Source organism: Dendrobium catenatum, unplaced genomic scaffold, assembly GCF_001605985.2.
Source record: "Dendrobium catenatum unplaced genomic scaffold, ASM160598v2 fragScaff_scaffold_716, whole genome shotgun sequence".
Taxonomy (NCBI): Eukaryota; Viridiplantae; Streptophyta; class Magnoliopsida; order Asparagales; family Orchidaceae; genus Dendrobium; species Dendrobium catenatum.
This window is the reverse complement of record NW_021319178.1, coordinates 16,674,646-16,696,559: the sequence shown is the minus strand read 5'-3', so window position 1 is coordinate 16,696,559 and position 21,914 is coordinate 16,674,646. Positions and strand designations below refer to the sequence as shown.

The 21,914-nt window shown below is 35.6% G+C and overlaps 3 protein-coding genes and 1 non-coding gene across 4 annotated transcripts; 2 read left to right on the top strand and 2 right to left on the bottom strand.

Moving 5' to 3' along the window:
* The first annotated feature begins 622 nt into the window (after positions 1–622).
* On the top strand, positions 623–6,452 carry LOC110107980 (probable choline kinase 2). Its single transcript, XM_020838458.2, has 7 exons — positions 623–1,167; positions 3,094–3,215; positions 3,301–3,496; positions 4,856–4,973; positions 5,361–5,408; positions 5,604–5,704; positions 6,152–6,452. The coding sequence occupies exons 1-7, from the start codon at positions 814–816 to the stop codon at positions 6,287–6,289; spliced, it is 1,077 nt and encodes a 358-aa protein (XP_020694117.1). The 5' UTR covers positions 623–813; the 3' UTR covers positions 6,290–6,452.
* Positions 6,453–7,673: 1,221 nt separating this feature from the next.
* TRNAG-GCC lies at positions 7,674–7,744 on the top strand. Its single transcript has one exon. It is a non-coding gene; the product is annotated as a tRNA-Gly (tRNA).
* A 719-nt stretch (positions 7,745–8,463) lies between these two features.
* Positions 8,464–15,914, bottom strand: LOC110107973 (dehydrogenase/reductase SDR family member 12; the record flags this gene model as incomplete). The annotated part of the gene is given in 7 exon segments (XM_020838447.2): positions 8,464–8,835; positions 8,920–9,041; positions 13,436–13,492; positions 14,902–15,052; positions 15,231–15,280; positions 15,434–15,514; positions 15,815–15,914. Coding segments are annotated over 7 exon segments (796 nt in total), but the record flags the coding sequence as incomplete, so codon positions are not given.
* Positions 15,915–21,264: 5,350 nt separating this feature from the next.
* LOC110107976 lies at positions 21,265–21,750 on the bottom strand. The gene has a single exon (XM_020838453.1). It carries the CDS (start codon positions 21,748–21,750, stop codon positions 21,265–21,267), a length of 486 nt encoding a protein of 161 aa, XP_020694112.1.
* Positions 21,751–21,914: the final 164 nt, after the last annotated feature.

The following is a 21,914-nucleotide window of genomic DNA, read 5'->3' as shown; positions in this document are numbered from 1 at the left end:
TTTAACTATTCTGTCCACCTTTAACAATGCAATTGCCCAAGTTCTAAGAAAAATCTTCTAAATTATATCAATTTATTAAACGAGTCAACTTGAATCCAAATTTTTTAGATAGTATCCAGATGTAGAGTAATTTATTGACAAGCCTATCTACAATTTAAGAAATTATTCAATGTGTACATCGTACTGAAAGAATTGTCAGGATTTACTGTCCTTTTGCTGCAAATATTCAATTGTGAATGCATTTTGCTGCCCTTTTGCAAAAGACTAACAAATATTCAAATTTTTAATAAATATTAAATATTTATTATCTTTTTACTGCTTTTTGTAAAAACACTGCAAAATAACAATAAAAATGTAACAAATTCGGACGGTTCTCACCATAAAATATGAGCATAGAATAATTAGTCCTAAACTTTTGGGCATACTTCTAAAAGAAAATAAATAAAATATATAATTATTCATCACCCATAAGACGTAGGCAGGTGTTCCATTGGTGCATTTCTTGGTGCAACTAAATCAGGTGAAGATATAATTTACCAAAAAACCTCGCCACGGCGCCAACACGGTTTGTCCCTCTCGACCTTTCCTATAAATACCCCTCCCACCGTTAAACATTTCGCGCCGCTTCACTGACCTGAAAGAAAATCAGATTGCCGGAAAATTTTGCCGACGGCCTCTTATCTTCGTCGCTGTCTCTCAATCCAATTTCTTACCTCGCACCACTCAACCTCTCGCCGTCCATCAATCCAGTTCCCCTTTCGCCTTCAATCCCTCATCTACGTCTCGAAAGTTAGGGTTTCTAGGTTCTCGGTGATGGTGGCGGTGGAGGTTGGCAGCGCAATTGAAGTGGAGGATCGGATTCCGAAGGAGGCGAGGAGGATTCTTCACTCGCTGGCATCGGAATGGAGCGATGTGGTGGATTCGCGGGCTTTGGAGGTGGTGCAGCTCAAGGGGGCAATGACGAACGAGGTGTTTCAGATTAATTGGAGGGTGGAGGGGAGGAGGGAGAGGAAGGTTTTGGTTAGGATCTATGGGGAAGGGGTGGATGTGTTCTTTGATAGGGCTGATGAGATCCGGACGTTTGAATTTGTTTCGAGGCACGGGCAGGGGCCACGATTGCTCGGGAGGTTCACGAATGGACGCGTGGAGGAGTTTATTCATGCTCGGGTATGGTAGATCTTTGTGTTTTGAAGATTTCTTCTGCGCTTTTATTGATCATTTCGTGATTCCTTTTAACATCTAAACCTGCTAAAGTCCTGGCTGGTTCCTCTTTTCTTTTGGCTAACTGGATCTATTTCACTGAGTAACTTAGTTGAACGAGTATTTTGTTTCGTTCCCCTCCAACTATTTTCCAGGAAGGTGCAGCGGGGTGTTTAAAATGGTAAAAATGTTATCTTTAACGGGATATTTAATACTTTTGGCTCTTTGCTTACAGTAGGGTGAATCTAAGTTGACTTTTTAAAAGCTTTATTTTACTTTGTCACTTGAAAATGAGGAACGTGATCTTTAATGGAATAAAATAATATTTTCGTTTATAATTAATACTTTTGGTCGGCACTCAGCATACTTTTGGCTCTTTGCTATTTATTACAGTTTAGGATAACTTCAAAGCTTTATTTTACATGTAACTTTCAAGGCGCTGGGATTTAAAATGGTATTTTTGTATTTTGAGGCTGTATTTTATTATTCTTTTTTTTTAGCCTATTAAAGATAAACTCACACAAGCTGCTTGCTGTATTTTATTATCATTGTTAGGGCAAATTAATAGGCGTGGGGATATCGTACAAATAGAATCATTCGGATTTTTCTCTGTCTATAATCAAAGTGCAATTATTAGCGGTTGCGCTTTGAATGCATTTTTATTGTAGACAGAGAGAAAATCGGACGACTTTCTCTATCAGATGTCTGATATCCGCACACAATAATTTCTTCGTCGTTAGACTTATCTTTTACTTGACTCTCAAAAAGTTTTCATCTCAGTCATAATCACTTCACCCAAAATAAAAGGTCATTGTCACTTATCTCGAACTTTTACAAAATATTTATGCTGAGAATGAGTTTTTTCACAAACTTAGTTACTATGCTTTTGTAACGGTTTCTCACAACAATTTCATCATTAATTCTACAGATAGCGATAGCCTGCCAAAACTTTCACGCTTGTTTGCATATCAGTTCTATGATCATATTACAATGTAGGCAGGCATATAAGATTGCAACGGTCATATTTTTTCCAATTTTTTATATCTTCTAAATTGGATGGGATGCTAATGCTTTCAAATGACGCATGGAGGAGTTTGTTCATGCTAGGGTATGCTGAATTTGATGAAGTATTCTTTTATTATGTTGATATTCTAAAAAACTGCAGTGCTCATGGACTTCTGTTCTTGATAAACCTGGGATGAATTTTTTGTTTCCTTTATAATTCTTAGATTCCCTGAAATGAACAAGTTGTCTTTTTGTAATTCTGTTTCCTGCAAACAAATCTGATGCCCCTTGGAAGTTAGAATCTCAGTTTTTGTTTCCCCTTCCTCGTTTTCTTCTACTTTCAGGGAATGGCTTAAGTTGAAGTTTTCTGCTACTTATTCTCTTTTTGAGGTCTTTTGGGGTTTTAAAATGGTAATACATGTTTCGGATTTTTAACTGAAGAGGACTATAGGAAAAAGCTTGGCTTAGGACATGATACTTATTTCCCCATATTCCGCATATTTCCCATATTTCTGTTTGTGGATGCTTTGCTTTGTATGATTCACCAGATATACCTTTACTTGTTATACGTTTTTGTTCTTGCGACCAAATAAAACAATTAAGCTTCCAAAGTTGGTAATATTTTAGTTGACAGATTTTATTTGGTTTAACTGGCCTTGAATTTTAGGCATTTGAGCATATTTTATTTACTAACATGTTGTACTAAAGCCTACCTGCTACAATGTTGTGTTTGGGTGGTTGGATCTAGAATCTCTTAAAATTAATAATTTGGAAGTATGCCTTCAGGTCATACATGTCTGGCAACTTGGCAATCTGGTTTTATCTTGATATGATGTTAAATTGTTGTAAATTTGTTTTGAACTTATCTTCTGATTTTGTAATATCCAGACTCTCTCCGCAGCCGACCTGCGAGACCCAGAAATATCTGCTCTTCTAGCATCCAAACTTAGGGAGTTTCATGATCTTGATATGCCTGGTTCAAAGAAAGTAAATTTGTGGGATAGACTAAGGTATCATCCAACTCTATGCTGCTCTTAGCTAACCATTTTTACTCAGATGTTAGATTAACCACATCCAATTATCTGTTCCCTTCAGAAACTGGCTCAAAACAGCTAAGGGCTTGTGTTCTTCTCAAGAAATTGAAGAATTTCATTTGGATACTTTGGATGAGGAGATTAATACTGTGGAGAAATTATTGTCAAGGGATGGTCAAAGGAGAGGATTTTGCCATAATGATCTTCAGTATGGCAACATTATGATGGATGAGGAGACAAGACAGATAACTATAATTGTGAGTTCTTATACTCTTAACACAATTTATGCTAGTAAATATGAGTTTCTTTTTTGTCCATCCTTTCATTGACAAATGCAAATGTATTATTTTTGTTCTTGGTGTTAATCAATTTCTTGGCTTTGTCGAAGGCTTTCACTATTCAGACATTGCTGATAAAAAACATAGAATCATTCTACTGGAAGAACAAACAGAGAAAAAATGTCATATTTTACACCAGGATGTTTAAGCTAGTTAATCTATCCAGGATTTTGAACCAAAGTATGCATATTTATCTGCACAATTACTAATATGTCCACTATTGGCTTGCAACTAGGGATGACGACAAGTAGGTACTCACCATAAGTCCTATTTGATCCTGTATCCAATTAACAATTGGATTTTGGGAAAACGGGCGCACCCCACCAAAGAGTAATGATGATTATGCTTGTGTAAAAAATAATTTCAAGTAATATATATATAAAATAATATAATAGAGTTTATATGGTTCGATGAGATTCACATATATCCCTAACCATAATAAGAAAAGATAAATATCAACTAGTCTAGAGATAAAACAAAGATACAAATATTTACCCTCAAATATTTTCCTAATTTTTATTTCACCAGTTTATTTTCCTTTCTTTGTCTTATTATTTCTTCAAAGTTTAGCATAGTTCCTTCATTGGCCATGCGCACCGAAGGTAGAGAAAAGCCTGCCGCTTGTTATGTCTGACCATCTCGCCAATCAGCACCCCCTTCAGCAATAGCTAGTTTTCTTCTTAATAAGACCTCCAACTTCCAACTATCACGCCCACCCTTCTGTGGTCATTATTTACAACCCAACAAAGTAATCTGTTAGACCAGTCCAGCCGGTCTATATGGGACCGGCTTACAAACGAAACAGGTGGAAGTTCCATCTCCTTGACACACCAAAAGACCTGCCGATTCCAAAAAAGCTGTTTAGGAAAGATTTTTTAGAGATTTTGGAGGGAAATTTGAATGTAGGGAATGTTTAGAGATTTCCTTTTAAATTATATTCAGTAAATAGTTTGTTTTTCTAGGGTTAGGGCATCTTGAATTTGGGCTGAATTTGAGATCTCTTGGTTTAGGCTTTTTTGTGCTCTAGCGGCGTCTAAAAATTTGGGAGAGATTGATCCTCCTCTCGAATTGAGGATCAACTGCATCTTGTGATTTTCCGTTTCTATTTCATCATATAATACAAATTATCTAATCTTTTCATGGTTTTGTGGGGATTTTTGTGGAGAATTCTCGTTGTTCACCGAAGATTGATAGGAAATACCTGAGATCTACAAGTGTTTCCTATCATAATCCCTTTGCTAAATATAATATTTCTACTCTATGATGTTTTTTTTGTAGGATTACGAGTACGCTGGCTTCAACCCTGTCCCATATGATATTGCTAATCACTTTTGTGAAATGGCTGCTGATTACCATACAGACACCCCTCATGTCCTTGACTACTCTAAATACCCAGGTAGATAATTGTTGCTAAGGCCATCTCCAACCAAAAATTTTATTTTTCACTCCAAAATGCCTTGAAACTAAAAAATGCCGTGCTTCATCTCCAATCAAACTCCATTTTGCCCCCTTTTGCGAATGTAACGGTCTTTCTTTCTTTCGCGCGTTTATTCGGCAAGTTCGATAGAGACAGAAAAATAGCGAAGATGAACAGTGGGACTCCAATATTGGAGTCCCACTATTCACCCGCAACCAAATAGTGGAAGTTTTACCGTTCAGCTAGAGCTCACGAGCGACGCCATCCAAGCGTTTGGAGTTCGGTTGGAGATGCCCTAAATATTTCCTTCATTGTTACAAATTTTTAAGTAATTTCTTCTCTTACTTTGTATGCTTTCATTTACAGACGTTGAAGAACGCAAAAAATTTGTTGAGATATATCTGAAATCTGCAGGTAAGCTTTCCTCACGACTTCAGCATTTTATTTTAGAGGATTAATTTTTTGGCGAGCACAAGTCTTTTAAATTATTCTATTTGCTCTAGGATAGATCTAATGGCTTTAAGATCTATCCTCCTAATCCAAATTATATTTTCTTTCATATCTCTGTCAACATGGTTGCCTAAAATACTTTTACCTCCAATTTCCAAGGTGAAGAGCCAACCAAAGAGGAGCTTGAGAATTTACTTGACTCGATAGAGCAATATACACTTGCAAGTCATTTACTTTGGGGCCTATGGGGCATAATTTCGGTACTTTCTCGAAATTTGATATTTTATGGTCCTCACATACTAACAATTTTTCTATAAGATAATCCTAATTAAGACTTCGTTTGGGACAATTTTTTTTCTGCTTCGTAAAGCTGCTTTCTAATACAAAAAAGCCGTCCCAAACAAAGCCTAAATTTCGATCACGTGAACTAATAAGTTGTAAAACCCTTATATTTCCTCTAAGGTTTCGTTTGGGACGGCTTTTTTACTGTTTCTTAAAGCAGCTTTTTAGTATAATTAAAAAGTTATTTTAAGAAGCAGTAAGAAAGCCGTCCTAAACGAAGCCTAAGATAAGTATTATATAAGAACTGATTGATCAGATGTATTACAATCATTTCAAAGCAAATCTATTACTTTAAAACCATTTTAATCAAATCTAATGAAGATTATATATTATTTTTTCCCCTAAATGGATTTGTTTGGATGCAGGAAAAAGTGAATGAGATTGATTTTGACTACATGGAGTATGCCAGGCAAAGGTTTCAGCAGTACTGGTTGAAGAAACCTTCCATTTTTGGAATCAAAGCCTCTTTGCTGAACAAAGCTGATGATGATTCACACGTGTAGATAACTGCTTGTATGTGTTCTTGCCCTGTAATGTAACACTCTTATATCTTCAGTGTGATGGGTGCTTGTTTGATTTTTCTTCCCCTTTCATCTCTATCTGATTGTGAATAAAATACAGCTTTATGTATTCTAATAAGTCTTTGGCTTGTTTCAAGCTGTTATATTTTTGTTTAGTTAAATAATTTTTTTTTTTTTTTTGCAAACATATATGCAGAAATAAGAGAGTTATTTATTTGTTTTTCTTAAAAAGTTCTGTAATTTAGATTTGTAGATGGAATAGTATCTATTAGCTTTGTTTGGGCAAATTATTACGTCTGGTGTTCGGATTCGTCCTGACACCAATCCAGACACGCCACGTCACCAAAATACACCGAAATCCAGTGTATTCGGGTGATGTGGCGCGTCTGAATTGGGTGTCCGGACATCCGGTAAGCGGATGTAATAATTCGCCCTTTGTTTGGTATATAAGAGATGTCTTATGAGTGTCATACACATTCTAAGATTTTTTTTTTTTAATTAATGAATTGTATTAAATTTTCTTTGCAATAGTTTTTCTGAATTAAAATTTTGATAAAAATTAAAATTCATCAAAAATAATATTTTTATGTTGGTTCTCTAAACTTAAAAATTGGTAAAAATTTAATCCCAATTAAATAATTTTGGCTCATGAAAATGATTTAATTTGGACGTTCTCATTCCCAATTTTTTTCTTATAGTTTTGAATTAAGATTTCGTTTGGGACAGCTTTCTTGTTTCTTTCTGAAATATATTTTTAATATAAAACTTTTTAAACTAAAAATTTTTAACTATAAAACTATTTTAGAAAGAAATAAGAAAAATGTCCAAAATAAAATCTAAATATTAAAAAAATATTTCGGTATGTGAGAGGATCTGTGTTATCATAATTGAAGCAGGTTTTTTTTTAACTCCTGAATTTAACTTTTATATTTTCTGATTTATTTTTCATCACTTTGGAGTAGAAATCCACACTCTTATATGGAATAAATGATTATAATTATTATGTATTTTAAAATTATTGAATTTTTTTAAAAAATTAATATAAAATAAAATTTCATAAATTACACAAATACCATTAAATAATAAAATATAAACTAAATCACAAACCTTATCGAGCTAAGGGGCTTATTCAACATCGAAATAAAAAAAATAAAAAGATAAATATATATCATATAATTCTAAATATATATAATATATAAATTTTATAATATATTCTTAGTAATATATTAAACATTATTTAAATATTGAAAGATTAAATAAATAAATATCAGATTTTAAACGTTACATATATATAAATTTGTAAAAATTAAATAATATTTACTACAACACTACCTTTATAATATCTAAAGAGCTGAATTTTCGTAAAGCACCAGTGGTCTAGTGGTAGAATAGTACCCTGCCACGGTACAGACCCGGGTTCGATTCCCGGCTGGTGCATTTTTAAATTTTATTACTTGCAGCTTTATTTTGTGTAAAAGACAATAATCATATTGATTGGAGTTAATTTTTTAATTCTTGAAAATAATTAGACAAGGTGGATTTCCTTTTTTATGTTATTTCTTATACTTTTATGCTTCTTTATATATCATATCAAAAAAATTTAAAATAATCCTTAAATTATTAATATAAGATAAATTTAATCTATCTAAAATAATCCCACATGTTGTAATTGTAATATAAATTGATCTTAATTTAAATTTCATTTCAAAAAAATACTTTTACAGTTTCTTAAAGTAACTTTTTAATAAAAAATTTGTAGTTCAAAAACATTTTGTACTAAAAATAGTTTAAAAAAAAATTAAAAAAGCTGTCCCAAACAAAGTCTTAGTCACTCGATTTTATAAAATTGATCTGAATTTAGTCCCAAATGAAATATTTTGGATCAATTTTGTATAAGCGAGAGTCTAAATTGAGGCAACGTGATACTCTAGTACTAAAATGATCATATATGAACAGTTGAAAGACTATTTCGAAATTTAATATATATGTAATTTAAACTTTAAAGAGTCAACCGGTAGAAATGGCTTCATTTGGGACTGCTTTCTTATCGCTTAATTATAGTTTTTGTATTACAAAGCTGCTTTAAGAAGCGGTAAGAAAGCCGTCCCAAACGAAGCATATAAAATGCAAAAATCCTCCATATTAACTGCAAACAATTCATGCAAAGCAAAAGCAAGACCTTCATATATTTACCATTTTACATAAATTTCAGTTGATGAAGACAGGCTACATATAGATAGATCTGTTTTATTACTGGAAAAAAAACATACAAACCTTACAAACTGCCTATCTTTTATTGATTTGCAGGAGCTTCAGTTGATGAAGGCAAACTGCATATAGATCTAAGATTGTCAACAATGGTGTCAATTAGTGAATGAGAACTCCATGTCCCTGCAAGTGCAAGATGCTTTGGTGCTTCGGCTCGATCGAAATAGAAAGCTCCTGAAACCAATTTCTCCTTGGGTTGCAATGCCAACCAAACAACTGTGTCTGCTCCCTCTTCACTTGTTCTAAGCATCCCAGATAACCTGCAAGAGAGTTTCAGTTGGAGAGAAAGGGGGTTTAATGGCTTACAGATGGAGAAGCAGTAGGTAAAGAGTAGCAGAAGGTACTTGTCGGAGAAGGTGGGCAAACTCTTAGCTACACCAGGTGTTTGAGCCCAACCTGGGTGCATTGAATAGAATCCGATCCCTTTATCGTCGTAAATTTGCGACCATTTTTCGGTTAATGCTACCTGGAAGGAAGAGGAGGGTGAGTTTGTGAGGGTGGTTAAGGTGTCCAAAATGTCGACAGCAGGTCACATGTTTGAATCATAGAAAGTCTACCCATAAATGCAGTTGATAAGTTTGAATGATTGTAAATTCTCACTAAGGCTTCGTTTGGAACAACTCTTTTACTACTTCTTACAATTTGAATACATAAGAAAGTTGATGCAGAATTCTAAGTGTACCAAATAATATTGTAAATTCTAACTTTTTTATCATTTTAAGATAAAAAAATTATTAATCATGCTTTTGAATTAAGTATTCAGAATGGTGTGTATAATCTTTTATTTATATTTAAAAAGATATAACCATGTTAATATGGCGTGATCATTAATCAAGGTTAAAAAATATTAATCACCCGTGTGTGTTGAGCTACTATAGGATTTCATATATCACAATGCATCAAATCAATTTTTTTGTTGATATATGATTATGAGACGAAAAAATGATCTATGTTCTTTAACTTTTGGACAAGCATAACAAAGATTCATTTTATTAAAATCAAATATCTCACATTTTTTAACTATTTTTGAAGAAAATGCAATTTTTTTTGTCAAATGGTTGTCAAATCCATTATGCCAAATATAAGCAAATCATTAGATAATACACTTGTACAATCTACATAAGAAATCTTTTGCATAATACTAAGTTTGTTAAATAATTTTATAAATTCTAACTCTACATTATTTTATCAAATCAAAAAATTTTAATAGCGCTTTTGAATTGAGTATTTATCATAGTAATACATTTTGGGATGGTGTGTATAACCTCTAATTTATATTTAAGAAGATATACCCATATAAATATAGTGTGATCAGCAACTAAGGTTAGAAAATACTTATGCCCCAAGTGTACTGGGGTGCTATAAGGACCCCACATATCATAATACAACAACAACAACAACATCAAGCCTTTACCCCACATATCATAATGCATCAATTTTTTTTTTAAAAAAAAGGTATGATATATGATTATGAGAAGGAAAAGATGATCTATGTTGTTTAGCTTTTGGACAAACATAACAAAGATTCATTTTATTAAAATAAATACCTCACATTTTAACTATTTTTAAGGAAAACGCAATTTTCATTAGAGGGCGAGATCATGTAGTTTATAGCACCACTCTCTTGTGTGATTGAGATATTTACAGTAGATACAATAAGGTCAATCTGTTTCTTGTATGATTTGTTGTATCGATATGTTGAATTTATAGTGTCAAAGAATTTGATAGAAAAGACAACCTCATTAGCATTTGATTTTTTTACTTAAAATACCGCTCTATCTATGCTACTTCCTATGCACAGTTGTTGTCCTAAACTTCTTTGGTGTTCCTCTTGGGAAAGAAGGGAGGATACTTTGCTAATAGAAGGTGGATCCCTAAGCAAGAACTAACCACAAATTTGAGCAAAACTCATTGAGTCCCATAAGCAATGACATTACATAATCCATTTAATAATGTGGAGCTTGTTGCTTGACTCCACCAATCGTGCAATTTCCGCAAGAACAAAAAAGATGATAGTTATTTAATTCCTCGCATAGGGTTTTTATTTTTGTGTAATACAAATCCACCGAAAATTGTTATTGCCTTAGATTTATCAATTTACAGTGGAGATGAAAAATCTTAGGCCCATTATTTTGTTGGAAACAATATGTAAGATCAATCCAAATGTCCTATGCTGTTTTGGAATACAAAAGGCTAGCTAAAGTTTCTCTAATATCGAACTATTCATGAAATTACAAGATTATTATCCTGGATCTAGGAATTGATTAGGTTGGAATCTCTACCTTATGGTCGTTTGATGGAACTATCGATGGCATCGACCTTATTATTGGTCGAAAGAGCTATTAACACCACACAACTCCCAGAGGCATAGTTTTCTCCTGTCAAAACTAATATAGGAGCATGATGTCAGGATTGTTGGAATGATGAAGGTAGAATGGGCTAAGAGGATCTTCTTTGTTCAATCCTTTATCGGAGAAGGAGATAGATGGCGAATCCGTGATGAAGAAAGAGCAGACGCCTAGAATCAAGAGGGAAATAATAGAGGGGCTTGCTTTGATACCATATCAGATAAGGGACAGAAGAACTGGGAAATAGTTAAAGAAGAAAATAAAAATTTCATTAAAATTCACACAGTGAAAGGTACAAAAATACATGAATTTGTAAGAAAAGAATGATGAAATGAAATACAGTAGTAACAAGTATGATTTTCTTGAGGATAATAGAGAAAACCGATTAGAAACTAGTTAAAACAACTTGTGATACTTGATATGGAGAAAAGCATTATTGACATTTACTATGAAGAGAATAAGGTCAATTACTAGCTACGTTAAGAAAAAGTCGTATGGTGACAAGCATAAAAGCTGGATTAAAGGTATGATGACAGTCAACTCCTAGTTGCCATTGAAAGCTTATAGCCACCAAAAAAGCTTTGTGACTATCAATAGAGCCATCAGGGTTATGTTTTATTCAAAAAATTCACTTGCAACAACTAGATTTTAATTAGAGAGGGTAGGTTCAAGGTGGTTCCCATGTTCCATTCCGAACAAGAGCATCGAATACATTCAATATGATTCTACGCCAATTATGAATGAAGCAAAGCTTAGGTTACAATGATAGGTACAATGTCAAGTGATTGGTTTATTTTGGTTGCAAGAGTGAGTATTTGGATTGGTTTGTAAATGTTATATTTGGTTCAAGAGGTTATTTAGCAAGTTTTGTTAGGCGGGAGGGTGGCAAGTTGGTTGTTTTGATGGAAGGAGGGCCCTGGGTTAACAGTGGAGGGAGGTGGGGAATTTTGTTGTGGTTGATTTGGTATGGAGGTTGTATATAATGGTGTTACCAAGGGAGATGTTGTGGATGGTGGATTAATATAAAGGAGTATGGGAAGACAGGAGGACAACTCAAGTAGGCTATTTCTTCAAAGATGTTGCAAAACAATGAACTAGATTCAAAAGTAGAGATAGATTTTGGATGTGGTAGAATCAAGGTAGAAATAGTTTGAGTGACAAGTAGTTAAGGAGGACAAGGTTTGGAGCGATATTCAAGTTAGTGAAGTCATGGGTATTAGAGCCAAGCAAACACAAAGTGTGGAATTGTTGGGGAAGCGAGCCAAAGAGCTATTCTTACGGAGAAGAGTAATGAAGTGTAAGGGTGGATAAATAGTTTATGAGATATATTGATGAAATAAAAGCATAAGTCCAATAGGAAAATTGAATGAACCCGCAAAACAAGAAAGAGATATTTCATTTTAGAAAATGTGTCGATGACAACTTTCGGAGTATCAATTCTGTTTGTTTGTATGGTAGACGTATAGAGCTAGATATTCACCACCACTATTGGAGCACAAAGTGATTTGCAATAAAGCCATTTTTCCACTAAAGCTATAAAACTCATGAAAATAGCATAATCAGGAGATTTTTGAAGCCATCATATGCACCTGACATAATGATCGGTAAAAATAATAGTGTAGCAAAATAGAAAAATAAAAATTTTGAATTGCAAAAATAAATAAATAACCCAAAAAAAGAGGGTCGGCACTTGGCAGCTAGGGGCTGGAAGAGGAGCACATGGATTGCAATCTAAGGGTTAAGTGAGCAAAGATCCAATGGCTAAGCTCCTTAATACATGTGCTCAATAGATCATCCATGATTGACTGCATGGTGAGAACCACAGCTATTTTACCTAGAGTGAAAACTTGGTTAGGCAGAGCACATTCTTCAACACTCACTCTCAAACTGAATAATATTAATCTACCATTCCAATTTTGTTTACAACATTCTTGAACGTGGGGTTGAAGAGCATTTGATAAATATGTCAGCAAGTTAATTCCCTGTTGCTATATATAGAGTGCAAACAACTCACTCTCTACTTTCTCTTTTATGAAATGTGTATCTGCCTCCACATATTTGATACAATCATATTGTATTGGGCTATGAGCTATGTTGATAGCAAAGTTATTCTTACGGCATATTTTTATGAGTGGAAGAATCAAGAAAAAGATCCAATTATTCAAAAGAATTGAACAATGAGATGTAGTTGTCAGCCAATAGTAAGAATGACTTGACTTTAAGGTTATTATTATTGCAAATAGGAGCAGATTCAGAATTTTGATTGGGTTCATCTTATAATGTGTCAAACTGCAGGAAAAACGAGAAATTTTTTCTATTGTGAAATATTATAGTAATCAGCCAGCCCATACAAAGTTGCGCATCTAAAAAAGGGCGGCTGCTTTCAAAGCTCCATAACAGTATGCCAATAAAATTATTCATGCTCGAAAGATAATAAACTAAGATGATTTTATTTACAACATTAAGCAAACTGATGACATCTCAAATAGACATATTGAGTTATATTTCAAACCTGAATCCTCTTATTCCTCGTATATTGTGTCATTCCATCAAATTTTGGCTCACTATACTGTAACAAACGAAGAATGTTAGCACATCAGATATTAAGCTAAATCTTTAAGAAAATTTGGGTATTATTTATCATAGAGGTTTATACTATGAAATATGACTGAAATGGAAAAAAAAAAACACTGAAATTTTATCATTTACATGACATGATAACTAAGCAACTTAAGCTCTATGATAAATAATAGTAACTGCCATTGGAAGATTAATTGTTGAAAAAAAGGAAAAAACAATGTATCAATAGATTCATTTGATGGCCGGTTCGGTTCACATAAAAGACCGGCTTTGCGTGGAACCAATCAAAAAACAAGAAAATAATATTTATTTCAGAAAAGAATTAAATTACTTTCCTATTTAAATAATTAAAGTAATTAATTTAATACATTTTGTATAAAATATTAAATTTAATAAATTAGTTTAAATTTAATATATTTAATTTCAATAATAAGCATTAATATTTATAATAATTACTTATCAATCAAACACCAACAAAACATCCCCACATAATTTTATCACCCCATGTGACCTCTTGTCACATACAAACAAGAAAAGTTACATAAACAAGTCTAAAGTAATACTCCCAAATTCATTTTCTTCGCGAAATACAGCTTTTGGGGTTTGGTTTTGACAGGAGAGAAATGGAGTGCTATATTTGATGAGTGATAGGGCTTTTAGGTGGTATAAGGGTAAATATTAAAGTCTTGGTGTTAGATAAGTAAATAGAGAAATTTTAAGTGTTAGGTATGTAAAAATCCCTATAACTTAACAATAATTTATATTAATTTCTAAGTTTATATGTGAATTATATTTATTTTTCAATTACAAATTTATATTATTGCATAATTATTATATCATTTAATTTTTACTTAAATAAATTTAATATTTATTGCATCATCCAGTCAATCCCATTCGAACCATTGAACCTTAAACCTCTCTTTTTCCAGTTCGATTCCAATCCGGTTTTCACAACCTTCTTATTTTGTTTAGTGTATTAAGAATACAATGTCAAGTAAATGCTTGCAAAGTAAATATAGCCAATTTTAATGCATTTACTTGAGATTTGTCAAGAAAATTAATTATTGACTTTAAAATATTGTTTCAACCCAAACATCAAAGAACAAACATCGCATGCAAATACCCTACATCAACTTTTAACTCTAATAAACACCTCCTAAATAAAAAATGCTATTTATTCAAGAATATAAGTGCCAATGACAATTTTCTTCAAGAACTATGGTTTATCAATACCTGCAATTATTAAAAAAATGACAGCTAGCAATTTTATAGTACTTTGTATACGTGAGTATGTGTTATATGTGAAACACAATATTCAACAAAAGATTTTTTACTGGCCAGTCTACCATCGAAATTCTAAGCTATTCAGCAAAAGAAAATAACCATATTCGGAAGCACCTGCAAATCCGTGGACAGAGGAGCCATGTACATTCCACCAGAAGAAACTGTTATAACTCGAGCATCAGGTGCAGCTTTCTCCAGCAAAGGCCTCATTAGTTCAGTCATAGCAAAAGTTGCTGCTACATTAACCGCAAAATTTAGCTCCAACCTGTCAGAACATGATATATATATAATTTGTCAGCTTTTCTAATGATAAAACTTCAACTCTACAAAGAAAAGGATGCATTTTGGACCATTGGAGTCATCTTTGAACTCTGATATGCTGATTTTATAGGCAGAAATAATTGAGCATCAAAGCTTGTAATACATTTTGAAATGTAACTCACCCTTCAGATGTAGTAACTCTGTTATGCTCAAGTAATCCAGCATTGTTAACCTTAAATTCAAAAATTTCCAATTAAACAATCTATTTATTTGCACATCAATATAAGGATAATAGAAGCCAGGAAACATTCCCGAAGTACATTAAACGTTCAATTGACATCTTTAATGAGTGTAACTGATAAGATAATTAATCAGTAAAACTTACTAAAACATGAAGTGGTTTGTTTTCTGAAGAAAATCTAGATGCGAACGACTTGACTTCACTGATAGAAGAAAGATCACAGATCTGCAATGAGAAATATTAGTATTTGAAATCATCAAAGAAAGACTGCGGAAAATATTTGGATAAAAAAGGATTTACTTTGAGATGAGTGCAATACATGAATAATCAATCAAAATTTATATTGCGCTCATCTTAAAGCAAATTCAAAGACTTTAAAGCCCATCCCCACCAAATTTTAGTCAGAATATACAAACTAAATTTTTTTCTAAAGTTTGTTAGCTCAGCAAGCAATGCTGCTAAACCTACGATATTTGACACAAGGACTATCATGCAAGAAAAGAAAACAGAGTCATGAAGCAGCACCTCTAGATGTATATTTTTGTTGCCGGTAGTTGATTGAATCTTTGAGAGTGCAGCCTCTCCCTTCTCCTTGTTGCGGCAGACAATGTACACAGTAGCACCACTATAAATCAAATTAGGATAAAGCAAATGAGGGAATTCAATTTTGTAAGAGAAATATTGTGTTATTATTACTGTGTACCAGTCTAAATATATGAATGTAATGGTAGTTTGGTATACCACTCTAGTATTTGATATTACAAGCATAGTGGTATACACCCTAATCTATTAGCTCTTAAGAAAATTGCATTTGATAGCAATTATTAACCTAAAACAAATACTATATCAAATATTTTCAAGAACATTTGTGATGTGAATCAATTAGGAGTTGCTTGCGGAAATTAAAATGACAATTAAGTAAAGCATTACCACCACAAAGTTATCACCAACAAAATAGAGGATTAAATAAATTCTAGGTAATCAACTTGCTTAGGCGAAGTAATGCTTTGAGATAACCAAACAATTCAAAAAAAAAAAAAAAAACATCCAATGATAAAAGAAATACTTAAATGCTCATAACAAAATCATACGCTTAATAATGAGAAAATTCACCTCGAGCACCTTCTCACTCATTTACTCTTGGCTTTTAGCGGAGGAGAAAGAACCATACAAGGATGGAGAGCACCACTAAGGAGAAGGAGACGAAAGACTTCGTTACCGGAGAGGTAGCCGCCGGTGGAGGTGGTAGTGGATGGCGTCCGGTGATTGTCCAAACGTAATCTTGAAATTGGCCGTGGATGACGTGCACAAGCGTGGGGAGGATTCGATCCAAGTAATCCCCAACTGTGTCTTCGTGATCAAACCCCAAGTCGAAGAACGGAGATCTGAGAACGTGGATATTTCCGTAGGCGTCGAATACGAGTCCACCTTCAAATTCTGGATCCGCCATTCATAATGGGATCGAATGGGAAGAAGAAAAAGAAAGAAGGAGGAGTTTGCCGTGAGCTAGGGAGAGGGATTGGGAGGGAGATCTTGTTTGGAGAAAATCTGAACTTGAATTTCAGATTTTCTTGGATTGGAGGGAGAGATTATTTGCCATTAAAATCTCCCTAAATTAGGTTAGAGAGGGGGGCAACTATTAGGGGGGGAATTAATAGGCTAATTAATGGAGGTTTAGATGGCAAGTGGAGAGAGAAACAGCTATGTGGGGTGGCCGGGCATGCAAGGAGGAAAAAAGGGGGGAAATTGATTAATTAGTGGGGCCTAGGGAATTAATCCAAAAATGATTTTGAATGTCAGATTTTAATTAATTTAGGAAAGTTTCCAAATGGGGGAAGAGAAGAGAGGGATTTGAATTTGAATTCAAAATAGATTGGACCTCAATTAAATCTCTTTCCTATTTGTGGTGAACTAATTTAGGAAAGAATTAATGAGGGTTTTAAATTTGAAATTCAAATTTCACAGGGAAGGGGGGCCAGCGGGATTGCTCCAGGTGGAAGAGGGGCTGGGCTAGGGGGGGACGGCGGGCTAGCACAGCCGGCGGCAAGGAGGGAGGAGGGGGAGTCGGCGGGTGGTTGACGGGTTCAGGTGGATGGGGTTTGGTGGGGGAAGAAGAAAACAACAAACAAAATAAAATAAAGCCAAGAGCTCACCAAGGTGGGCTGTTGGGTATTTCGGGTGGAACCTCTCCTAGGTCTCTTCTCTTTCTCTCAAGCTCTCAAGCAAGAAGAAGAATGAAATCTCAGAATTTTATTAATCAAACATTAAGCTCATACAATAGTAGAAGACCTCTTTATATAGGTCTCATCAAAAGAAAATAATATGACTCAAATGCCCACAGGGCTACAACAAAGACTAAACATCCATAAGGGCGAAATAGTAAACTAAAAACATGAAATTAAAAGATACATGAAAAGTATCAGAAATGACATGGAAAACATCAGAAATATAAGCTCCTAATCGTAGTCGTCGATCTACGATTCCTTCGCCGGTAGACCTGCCTAAAATGTTTGTCGATGACCTCATCATTCTCCCCAGGTGGGAGAAAACTCGACCCCGTCGAGTGAGTATATCTGGCGCTCTCGTACAACTCTAAGAGATATGGGTCTAGGATCTGTAGCTCCTCTCGGTTAATCCAAGTGTCCTCTGTCGGTGGGGTCCCTTTCCAGTGCACTAAGTACCTTCGGCGTCCTCCTTCCTTCGTGGAAATGATCTCATCATCCAGTATGGCTTGTATTTTCTCCGCATTGGGTAAGTGGGGCAATTTGGGGAGTGGAGGTAGGCTAGGGATCTCACCAGGTAGGTTCACACAAGGCTCATTTGTAAGTGGATTGTGGGGGTTAAACTCTGATCCCTCGAAGGCTACTAAATCTTCTATATTAAAGGTAGGATTGATGTTAAAACCTTCGGGGAGGTCCAGCACGTAAGCATTACTGTTTATCTTGAAAATGATTTTTAATGGTCCGGCGCTTCTCGCATACAATTTCTTCGCGGATCCGGGAGGAAAACGCTTTGAACGGATTCGCACCATCATAAAGTCTCCAACTTCGAATTCTTTAAGCCTTTTCTTTTGATCAGCAATTAATTTGTAGCTGGCGTTGCTTTGCTCAATTTTCATTTTAATTTCTTTATGCAACTCCTGTAGGTGGGATGCAAATGCAGATGCTGACTCTGACACTCTAAACCTAGGACTCATGGGAAGTAAATCTATAGGTTGTCTGGGTAACTATCCGTACACGATTTCGGCAGGACTAAGACCAGTGGTTCTATTGACGGAGTTGTTGTAAGAAAATTCAGTAATAGGAAGCTTGGAATCCCAATCCCGTATGTTTTCCCCTACTAAAGTCCTTAGAAGATTTCCTAGACATCCGTTAACCACTTCGGTTTGCCCATCGGTTTGGGGGTGGAAGGCTGTAAAAAATTGGAGTTTTGTGCCCATTTTGTGCCATAGGGTTTTCCAGAAGTAGCTTGTAAACTTGACATCCCTATCGGAAACGAAGGTCTTGGGTAATCCATGAATTCTAACGATCTCATCAAAATAGAGCTTAGCAATTCGGGAGGCATCAAAAGTTTTGGAGCATGGGAGGAAATGGGCCATCTTTGAAAAACGGTCGACAACTACACAAATCGAATCATGCTTTCTCACAGTCTTTGGTAAACCAAGAACAAAATCTATACTCACATCCTGCCATGGACAATTAGGTACGGGAAGTGGGGTGTAAAGTCACGTATTCTGCTTGTGTTGCTTAGCGAGTTGATAGGTGTGGCACCTCCTTAGAAGTCTACTAACATCACGCTTTAAACTAGGCCAGTAGAATCGGTTTTCCAGGGCAGCAATGGTCTTAGCTTGTCCAAAGTGACCAGCTAATCCACCAGCGTGCAATTCCCAAACAAGATACTCTCTAAGGGATGTTCTAGGAATACAGAGTTTCTGGGCCTTAAATAAGTATCCATCTTCAATTAAGAAATCATCAGTGACTCGGTCATGCCCCGGAGTCAACAAAGTGTAAATCTCATGAAAATCAGGGCAATCCTTATAATCCTCTTTGATACGTTCGATTCCCACAACATCCATCCTCATTTCCCTAGTGGTCATTATCCGACGGCTCAAAGCATCTACCGCTTTATTCTCAGCTCCGACTTTATGTCTAATCGTGTACGCGTATTCTTGGAGGAATTCGACCTAACGGCCATGCCGGGCATTGAGTTTCTTTTATGAGTTAATATATCATAGAGCCTCATGATCCGAGAAGATAACAAATTCCTAAGGCAAGAGGTAGTGCCGCCAATACCTAAGAGATTGAATGATAGCATAAAACTCCTTGTCGTAGGTAGAGTACCGTTGCCTAGTGTCATTCAGTTTTTTCGCTAAAGTAAGCGACTGGGTGTCCCTCTTGTGATAGGACTCGACCTATGCCAATCCCTGATGCGTCACAGGTTACCTCGAAAACTTTAGAAAAATCAGGTAATCTCATTACAAGGGCTTCCATCATTCGTTTTTTAATTTCCTCAAATGCCTTAGCTGCGGGTATAGTCCAATGAAATTCTCCTTTCTTAAGGCAGTCCGTTATTGGTGCTACGATGGTGCTAAAATTTCTAATAAACCTCCGATAAAATGTGGCCAATCCGTGAAAACTCCTAACATCTCTAATGTTCTTGGGTTCGGGCCACTCATTTATAGCTCGCACCTTTTCTGGGTCTGCAAATATCCCTTGATTGGAGATGATAAATCCAAAGAAAGTCACACTAGTGGTGAGGAATTTACATTTGGCAGGATTAGCAAACAGTTGTTCTTTCCTCAGAACTTCACACCCCTGTGCCAGACGATTGAGATGTTGATCCACCGAAGTGCTATAGATCAAAATGTCATCAAAGTAAACTACTACAAATCTTCCTAAGAAGGGTCTGAGGACTTGAGTCATGACTCTCATAAAGATACTTGGAGCGTTACTCAGACCAAAAGGCATTACAGTCCACTCGTAAAGTCCATCTTTCGTTTTGAACGCAGTTTTCCATTCATCTCCCAGACGGATTCTAATCTGATGGTAGCCACTCTTAAGATCAATTTTGGAAAAGAGGGTGGCTCCGGTCATCATGTCTAACATGTCATCCAGTCGGGGAATGGGGAATCTATTCTTGACAGTAATCTTGTTGATAGCGCGGCTATCGACACACATTCACCAAGAGCCGTCCTTCTTGGGAGTTAATAGTGCAGGGACTAGGGGTACAAGTGAGCCGAGCCGGCTCGTGAGCCGGCTCGAGCTCGACTCGTTTATGGGCTCGCGAGCCGAGCTTATCGAGCTCACGAGTCGAGTTTGAGCTTTATGAGGCTCGACTCGTGAGCTCGCGAGCCGGCTCGAATAAAATTTAATATTTTTAATTAAATAATTCTTATTATTTATTACATGTAAATCATAAAAAATGATAAACTATTTAAATCTTAAAAAAAGATAACGCTCAGTTTTTAAGAGAAAAAAAATCTGCATATACGGTTGTAATAGTTCCCAAAACAAAGCATTAAATATTTTATTATATTTCCAATACTCTTGCTGTCAAAAAACAGAATAGGTCTTTCTTTTATCTATAGGAAAAAGCAAGGTGGACTATTGGGAGCTGTGAGACGAGTGCCCCTAGGTATTTTGTTGTCAGCCTGTAACTATGTACGAGCTATTAAAAAAAAAATGAATGTCTTATCGTGTGGCTGGCTTGTGTACCGAAAAACGAGCGGGGAGACTAAACCGCTTGGGCGGGAATTCAAAATCGAGCGGCTCGACGAGCAGCTCGATGAGCTCCTTTATGTTACCCGAGTCGAGTTCGAGCTCGACTTTTAAGCTCGACTCGAGCTCAAGCTCGAGTTTGAGCTCGGTGTTTGACTCGCGAGTCGAGCTCGAACACCTCTTGACTTGAGCTCGACTCGACTCGTTTGCACCCCTAGCAGGGACAGCACATGGGCTAAGGCTCTCTTTGATGAATCCTCATTGCAGGAGTTCATCTACCTGTTTCTTCAATTCAGCATGTTTAGTTGGGTTCATGCGGTAGTGAGGAAGGTTTGGTAAGGAAGCTCTAGGTAATAGGTATATTACGTGTTGAATGTCCCTAAGGGACGGGAGTTGGTTGGGTAAGTCTTCCGGGAAGACATCAGCGAAAGCTTCCAAAAGAGGTTTAATCTCCTCGGGGACAGGCTCTTCCTGATCATCATTAACTTCACTAGCTACCAGTGCGTACATGGGGGATCCTTGGGTAAATTCCATATCCATTTCTTTGGCAGTCACAAGGTGCGGGTCTTTACCGATTTTAGGGGTAGTGGGCTTATCTTCATCCTTACTGTTCTTTGGTTGGGAGGGAATAAGTTTAATCTTTTTACCGTTATGTTCAAATACGCAGGTATTTGTTCTCCCATAAATGTGGACGTCATTGTCAAAAAGCCACGGGCGCCCAAGGATGATCTGGCCAACATCCATAGTCAAAACGTCACACCAAATCTTTTCCTGATATCCAGCAAAAGTAATAGGGATGAGGCTCCTATCCTTAATTTCAATTGTCGTTGAGTTAATCCAAGCAACTTTATAGGGATTTGGGTGGGGTGTTACCTTAATATTAAGCTTGGAAATCATGGCGGAGGAGA